At 41.7% G+C, this 8,811-nt stretch overlaps 1 protein-coding gene across 1 annotated transcript; it reads right to left on the bottom strand.

The window, feature by feature from the left end:
* Window positions 1–2,455: 2,455 nt before the first annotated feature.
* sox9a (SRY-box transcription factor 9a) lies at window positions 2,456–5,935 on the bottom strand. The gene is made up of 3 exons (XM_058407164.1): window positions 5,127–5,935; window positions 4,518–4,768; window positions 2,456–4,305 (listed from the first exon to the last, which is right to left on the bottom strand). The coding sequence occupies exons 1-3, from the start codon at window positions 5,573–5,575 to the stop codon at window positions 3,635–3,637; spliced, it is 1,371 nt and encodes a 456-aa protein (XP_058263147.1). The 5' UTR covers window positions 5,576–5,935; the 3' UTR covers window positions 2,456–3,634.
* Window positions 5,936–8,811: the final 2,876 nt, after the last annotated feature.

Here is an 8,811-nt window from a genome sequence, read left to right as displayed (position 1 = left end):
GGCTGAAAGGCTATGACATTATGCTGTGGCCATCCCACACTAACACCATGGCCCACCTTGGCCACCCTACCTGAATGTTCTACAGCTGCTGCTACATTCAGGTCCATATGAAGGAGCAGTTACTATGGAAACGATAACATATTAATAAATCGTGATTATATTCTCATCATGACACGTAAAAATCTTATCAACTTTTTGCAGATTTTGCAGGGGTCTGTAAACTTACAACCTCGACTGTATAACTTGAACATCACTAATATGACATGCCCTTATATCAGTGGCGGGCCATGCATTTCACACCTAGGCCTTCACCGGTATCCTTCCTGAATTAATCTACCTCTATACCATCATTATGACGCCACGGCAATAAATACTAATCAACCATTAAATAGCAAAGTAAAAAAGAAATTAGGCTACAGTATTTCACACCTCAAAAGGAATAGTCAATTTTATTACAGTCCGCCTTGAAAATGCATTTGTAAGGATGTCTGCAACCAAATCGATTTCTTCTACAGCTATTGTGAGTTAAAATATATATATTTTATTTAGTTTGTGCGGTTCGCTGCCTCTGACTACTCCAATTATCCAATCAATGGACGGGAAATTGCTGATGTAATCGTATGCCTGCTAGATGGCCCCAGTGATGCCAACTCGAAATCTGATTGGTTAATGGAACAATTTCATTGCCACTTATTTTAAGCTACGGGCGCCTGCACTATTGATTCTGAAGGCTTTAAGGCAGACTTTCACCCTGGCAACACATGATGTCAGACACTGACTGAAATATGATTGGATAAATACTCTTATCATAAATATACACTACTGGAAGCAGCGCAACCAAGAGAAAAGCTATGAAATGTAGAGACTAGACTATTGGAAATAATTTGTGTATTAAATTATTTCATGGAAAATATATTAAATATATTAAAATGCAAGTCAGTGATTCCGATCACTGCTGTTTAGGTCAGCAGAGAAGGCTTTGCTGGCCCTGACGGCCCACCACTGCCTTATGCACTAGCATGCAGCTTAAAGGTGCAAGCCTTAAGTATGGCTCACTATGTGGACACAGCTTCCATATATTACAAAAGTAATTGATTTTATACCCAATATTTATATTTTAAACAAATCTCTATGATTTAAATGAGGTATGGATTATTATTGACCACAGTGTTATAGCAGAGAGAGTTCAGTGCATATGTAAAAATAAATAACAGACCCTTTTTCTGTGAAACAGCTGGCGATGGTTGACCTCTGACCTATCCATCAGCCAAATATACACTGAGGTCTACATACATCTGCTCACCTTAGCATGTGTGTAACACATCATACACTCTGTGAATAGTGCAGGAAAGCACAGAAAGATAACGTGATGTGGACTGCTTTAGGAAGTATGCCACTCTGATCCCTATATCGTGAAATGAAGATCATTCTGATGAAGAAGCCCAGCATAAAGAGCTGTCTCATGTTACCAGGCGTTAATTTATAAAGTGTCACTCAGTACCATGTCGGAATCTAACCCTGAAAAACACAGCGACATGAAAAACACACTTTAATATTACTTTCTCTGTGTCTCAGTGTTTCCTTTCAGTGACCTTTAAAAGAGGAAAAAAGGACAATACGTTTATTCTGGGAAGGAAGAATTCCAAAAGCAGAAGGGAGGAGAAGATGTAGAGCAGATAGAATTCAGTTTCTTGTTTGCACTAGGTTTTTAGAGTTTGAATAAAAAACTTGTATCTGTGTTTTAAGTGTGAAGTATCTGGAACGTTTCTTAAGCATGATATTTCTCAACTACAGACAAACACACAGGAATAATAATCATTAGGAGATTTAGATTTATTTTAATTTGTGTAATATCAGCTGAATTATGTTTAAGGGGTTGATTCTGAGCTCAGATTAATGTGCCATCTATCCATGTGGGTTTCCTCTGGGTTCTCCACCCCTGTGTGTGGATGAGTGTGTGAATGTGTGTGTGTGGATGTGTGTGTGGATGAGTGTGTGGAGGGATTAGTGTCCGTGTGGCTGCTGATCTCAGTACAGGCTTCAGATCCACTAGATCAAATCTCTTGCTATAGATGAATGTTTAAAACAGAGCTTCTCCTTTTGGAGAAACGTAAGATAATAATCAATAACTTGACATCATATGGATTAAGTCTAACTCCTTCACCTCGCTTTCTGTCTCAATTCAATCTGTTAGTAAATGAAATAAAAAGAGAGATTATTAAATAAAATTTAACCTTTAGTGGGAAGTTATTGTGTCTTGAAAATTTAAAAAGAAACAAAAACTGCACTTTTATTTCATTTTTTTACTTTTATTGCAAATATAATAAAAAATGCAATTATTTAAAGAAAATGGTGTTAAATTTGATGAAAGGAAAAAACGTTCGGAAGATGTAACATCAGGAATAAGATATGTGGCACGGAAAAAAGTCGATCTTAGAAAAGATTTTGATGTGAAATCTCTGGTATCTCTATAAACACACACACACACACACACACACACAGTTACAGTTTCAAATAGAGCTTCAAAAGACACTTCCTTATGGAAGAAAGCTGATGGTTCCAGTTTGATCAGCCTTTAACAGTACTTCATCATCTATTCTGGCTAGCACACAAGAAGAAAAAAAAGAGACAAATAAACATTAAAAATAAAGACATCTAGATAGGATAAATAAACATGATGATTACAGAATTGTACCATATTACTTAACAACCCTTTCGCTTTTAATGACTTGGATTAAACATTACTATATCCAGAAGGGTAACTTCCAACAACAAATAATTAGTTGCTTACAGTATTAATGAATACACTGTACTTAATTAATCTGAAATAAAATTAAGACTAATAAATAAATTAGAAGAAGTTAAGAATGAACAGAAAAAAGGGAAAAGATGAGACCAGTATGACAGTATGAAATAATGACATGGGGTCAAAGGTCACTTCCTGCCACTGTCAGGCACTAAGTAAATTCTCAGCTGCACATTCTACCTTGACAAAAAAAAAAAAAAAAACAACCTCACAAGACCAGGCACTGATGGTGCACAAGGCAGACATGTTGTACAAAACGTTCAAAAATACACCACTCTAAAAGCATCAGGAACTTTAATAATCATAAATATAAGCAAGTGAACTTAACGTAGGACGCAACGGCATGAAGATCCACTAGCGCGGCAAACTGAATCCTAGAAGCCGATAAAAAAATACCATGAGGATGACTAGGCAGAATTGCTAAGAGTGGTTTAGTAAAAAATAAACCATTTTCCCTACAGAATAAAATCCCTATCGGCTATGGAAAAGGTACGAAAACATACACAGTACATACTAAAGTACAATAATTAATTAAGTCCTCACAGAGGATTCTTCTTTTCGCAGAAAAATGTTTCTCTTTTCTCGCAATCACGGCTAAAAATATATATATGTATAATTGTCAACAGATGATTTAAAGATGAAGAAGGCACATTGTGAGCTGCTCTTATCAAGTCCAGCTTTTCCTTTCAGTCTTCCTCTGGAGAGTTTTCAAGTGTGTGCTTTACAGGAGGAGTGATGGAGGGTCTCTATGTGGAGCCATCAGCCTTGTTAAATAATCTTTACGGCATGCGTACAAATGTGTGCGAGTGTGTGTGTGTGTGTGTGTTCTCAGGGTCTGGAGAGTTGTGTGTAGACAGGCTGCTGGTCCCAGTGTTGGGGGCTGTGGCCTGATTGGGTCTCGGTGATGGGGGTGTACATGGGCCTCTGGCTGGGACTCATGTAGTTAAAGGTGGAGTAAATCGAGCTCTGGCCTGTTGAGTAATAGGACGTGGTGTTGCCTTGCTGCTCGGTATAGTCATACTGTGGCCGGCTGATGCATGATGGGAAGGCAGATGACGAAGTGGAAGTGGTGTAGTGCTGCAGGTTAAAGGAGCCGTAATGTGTAGGACTCAGCTGCTCGGTTTTGATGTGCGTTGTCCTCTGCTGGCTCTGATCCTCACCAGGGCTGGCAGCACCAACCTGAGGGCTGGAGCTCGGGCTCTTGGCCATCCAACTGGTGGCCGTTGATCCTATCCAGCCATGCCCGGGGTGCCCGTTAGGTGGCAGGTACTGGTCAAACTCAGCCACGTCAAAGCTCTCCATGTGTGAGATGACGTCACTGCTCAGTTCACCCAGGTCCACATCGCGAAAGTCAATATTAACCGGACGCTGCACACCAGAGCCAACGCTAACTCCGATGCCATCCTGCAGTGGGCGGCCCTCACGCTTCGGCTCACTTTTGCCAGTCTGAGCGTCAATTTTTGGGGTGGTGGGCGGAGTCGGGGGACCCTGGGACTGGCCTGTGTGTTAAGTACAATAGAAATAAACACATCTGAAGCAACAGCTGGCAGAAAAATCACTAATTCTGGACCAGGATTTAGAATAATTATTCATTTCTGACTGTATTATTTACAAGAAGCCTCAATATTAGAATACCTCTCAAAGCATAACAATTCAATTATAAATTAGTTTCATATTTAAAAAAAGTCACTTGTTGGCATTGTCTCTTTACCTGACTGCTCGCTGGGGGAGTGCACCTCTCCCATGCTGGATGCTGGAGAATCCGCCTGCTGCAGTGCCTTGAAGATGGCGTTGGTGGAGACGTGTGTGTGCTCAGCACCCTCTTCCCCCTCGCCCTGACCATTCTTGGCTGATTTCCTTCGCCGTGGCTGGTACTTGTAGTCAGGGTGATCCTTCTTGTGTTGCACACGCAGGCGCTCAGCCTCTTCTACGAATGGACGCTTCTCCACGTCGTTCAGCAATCTGAGTCAAAAGAAAAAAGGGAACAGGTGAAAATTTTAAATAATAAAGTCTTACACTAACTGTGTTACACAGCAAAAGCCCTGGGGTTAACGCCGTACTGAACACCTTAAGTGTTAATTCAGCACTGTAGGTGAGTGAACTGAGAGCTATATCTATTAGCTCTCTATGACCTGAACTATTAAACCTGAAATGCTGCTGCGTTTATAATTTCTTGTTAATATAAGCCTTTAAATCACAGCTCAATCACACTGGCGACATTCTCCATGATATCTTCCATGTCCCAAAGTTTTGATCCTTTGAAGAAGTTTGCTTGAACCAACAGGAGTTTAATAAAGTCCTCATTAACATGCTGACTTACCTCCATAACTTGCCCAGGGTCTTGCTCAGTTCGGCGTTGTGAAGATGAGGATACTGGTCTGCGAGTTTACGGCGCGCGGCCTGCGCCCACACCATGAACGCGTTCATGGGCCTTTTCACGTGCGGCTTGTTTTTGCTGGCGCCGTGCACGCGCACCGGTACGGGTACGAGCGTCCAGTCGTAGCCTTTGAGCACCTGCGATACGGCCTCGCGGATGCACTGCGGGAACTTCTCGTTGCTCTCGTGCTCGTCGTCCGCGTCCTTTTTCAGCTCGCCGCCGTTGTCACGCACACGCCCACCGCCGCTCTCCACATCCGAGCACGATCCCGAGCCAGAGGCAGACGGACATGGAGAACCTGCTGAATCCTCGGACATGCTCGGACTCGGTGCGTCCGATAGGCCCTTCTCTTGCTCGTCCGTCATCTTGAGGTAGGGGTCGAGGAGATTCATACGAGACGCTTTTTGGGGTAAAAAAAAGCCGCAAAAATAGTAAATACGGCTCGAGACGGCCTTTAAAATGTCCTCGGTGTTTTTTCTCACTTACTAAGAAACTTTCAGCGCACCCCCGACTCCTAACAATATTTCACACCTGAGTAACTCGAAGTATTTAAAAAATATTTTTTCCACCCGGACGAGTCGTGTCACAGCGTCCGAAATCCACTGATGTGCATGAAGTCGCTTCGTTCTCGGGAGACACTACTGTGCTGCGCTCTCTCTCTCTCTCTCTCTCTCTCTCTCTCTCTCTCGTGTTTTGTCCCTCGCCGCGCGCTTCTTTATTTCCAAGTGGAGTCCGAAACCTGCGCGACTTGAGAGGCGCACGCAGTCTTTATAAGAGCGCACGCGAGCTGATTGGACGAGCCTAGAGCTGCGCGCGCGTCACGCCTCTGAACCCGATACTTCCCCGGCCTCCACCTCCGCCTCGCCAATTACTACTCCCAATTTCACATTTACATCAGGCTGAGGCAGAACTCCATTTTCAGATTAATTCTACATACTTAATTCTATATAGGCTGTTGTATTAAGTGCGTCAGATTATTCAGGCAGATGCCATTACATGGAGCAAGGTATATTCTGCTAGGTCATAATGTATACTTTTACTGTTTTGTTGTCTAAAATAATTTTGAGGATTTTACCCGAGCCATATTAAGTTTATAGATGTCACGTGTCGTTAACAGACTTAGGTTTCCGTGAGCTCAGCCTGGTTTGTCATTTATTAGCGCTTTCCACAAAAGTTCTGACGTGTAAACACACAAGTTGTGTTTTTAGAAACCGTGGATGCTCCTGAATCTCGCTGTGATTGAGCTTTATGATGTACTTTTCAAGAGCATCCACAGGGGGCGCGAGCGACCCGAAGAAAACCCCGCGAGCACTCGGAGTGTGTTTAATAACGGCACCGAGCAGCTCACACACTCCTGCTCGCGCTCTGCTCGTCAGAGATACTCAGTAGCTACGTACGTCTGAAAAATGGAAACTCTCTCTCTCTCTCTCTCTCTCTCTCTCTCTCTCTCTCTCTCTCTCTCTCTCTCTCTCTCTCTCTCTCTCTCTCTCTCTTTGTGTGTGTGTGTGTTTGTGTTCGCGCAGGTGTGTGTAGACTGTGTAGTAAAATATCCACAAGCACATCTTCAGAAAAGCAGAAAACTAGACTGTCACTGACCTGGAACATCATATCATTAACAGTATGACTGTTTTGGTTTATTTAGTCCCTCACAGCCAGGTCTGTGGTGATAAGTTTAATTACTCCCCCCACTCAAACACACACACACATACACACACACACACACACACACAGGCCGACAGAGAAAAGCACACTTCTGGATGTTGTTACCTTGTTTGCTTGCTCAGTGTCAAGCTCTCGCAATGCGGAATCAGTCAGTAATCCTATCTGGCCCGCCACCTTAATTAAGGCCCCACTTCCAAATACAGAAAACCAACTATGCGAGTCTCGATTCCTCTGTACCTTGTCATGCTGCGTTTATTTACACTGACCTTGCTTATTTAAGTTATTCACTTGAAGCGCAAACAGAACAGACCTTCTTAGTACTCTTGTCAGCCGCACATTCGTTCTTGTACTAGCAGTACGTTGCTAATAGGAAGGAGAGGCTTTAGTTTATTTTAAAACGGCATTTAGGGAAACATCGTGCTCGCCCTTTTCAGCAGCTAATCTCATAATATATGCTTTTTCAGTCTATTAGGAACAACAACAAGGCTTTTACTCAGAACTTAAGGAAGAACGTCACACAGCAGATGTGAGCCTAAATGCCGTCACTGGCAGCCTGTAAACAAGTTTAGCAAGTTAAATTCTCTCTTGTTGTCTTGTGAATATTTGAAAGTTGATATAAGCTTGTTTTATTCCAATTACTGACTTGCTTTTTAAACAAGCACTTTGATTAATATTAAGGGATAAAGACTGTTACACTGTTATTAATCAGTTATTAAACAGATCTGTTGCTCCGTGAACCCTGGGTGTGAGACATGAACACACTCTGGACAGGACACGCATCCACTGCACACACACATTCACACCTAAGGCTAATTTAGAGGTTCGATCCACCCAGGAGCATGTTTTTGTGAGGTGGGAGGGAAACCAGAGAACATGAAGGAAACACACAGAGACAAGAAAACATGTGAAACTCGGCAGCTGCACATGATGAAGGTGGCGACTCTCTGCTGCTGTCATTCTTCTGAATATCGAATGTGAATGGCAGCTGGTCAGTGAAGCGATAGTGTAGATTGTTGTCTTTTTGTGCACTTTTGTAATCAATACAACACAATTAGAATTACTGACAGAAGGCATGCGTGAAAATCAGTGTGGTTTTATTTATTTGTATTTATTTGTATTAACACCTTTGACTATAATTGCAGCTGTGATTCAAATCACTACTTCATGTTTATATACAGGCTGGAGATAAACATAAATGGATGAAACATTTTTGGATTAAAAAAAAAGAGCTTATTTTTTAAATATGTGTATTTATCATTTATTAAAGGAGTCTAAAGTGTCAGTGCTTTGTAACAGTCAGTGCATTTCTTAAAAATGAAAAATCAACAAAGAAGACAGAGTTTAGGGAGGAAACATCCGCCTGGGATTGGTAACACTAATTACTCAATTATACTGCTCTGTTGTTGATTATTTTCATATAGCAGGGCAACGTTTTGCATTATTTCTGCTACACTGTGTCATGGATTCAAATTGCTCATTACTCTTCAGTCTAAGTGAGTTTATGGTTTTGAATTTATAGTGCATGCAGATACACTTTGCTGATATCTATGGCCTACTTAATACTATACTTTATTATCCGTGCCTCTCCCTGGTCTTTTAGGAATGCTTTAGTCAGACAGGAGGTACAAAAAAACCCTTGGCCAAGGGCTGAAATGCAAAAGAAGCTTGGGAAACTTCTCATCTGGACTTGGAGGTGCAGTGTGAAGGCCCAGTGTAAACACTCGAGGTAAATCTCTAACTCATGCTCGCCATTCCTCTCTAAATCTTGCCGACGTGCTTGAGGAAAGTTCTCACTTTTTACTTGTTGTCCTCTGAAGAAATAATCTCATTTTGATTTTAATCTCAATTTGACTTGAATTGTATTAGGTAGAGCATGTGGATGTGAAATAGTAAACTGAGAAAAATGTGAGGGCTTTAGAGATCTTGGTTATCAGTGATTCTTTGAAAATGAGTGAAATATGTGATT

The sequence above is a fragment of the Hemibagrus wyckioides genome, linkage group LG13 (assembly GCF_019097595.1).
Source record: "Hemibagrus wyckioides isolate EC202008001 linkage group LG13, SWU_Hwy_1.0, whole genome shotgun sequence".
In the NCBI taxonomy this organism is placed as follows: Eukaryota; Metazoa; Chordata; class Actinopteri; order Siluriformes; family Bagridae; genus Hemibagrus; species Hemibagrus wyckioides.
This window is presented reverse-complemented; position numbering and strand designations above follow the sequence as displayed.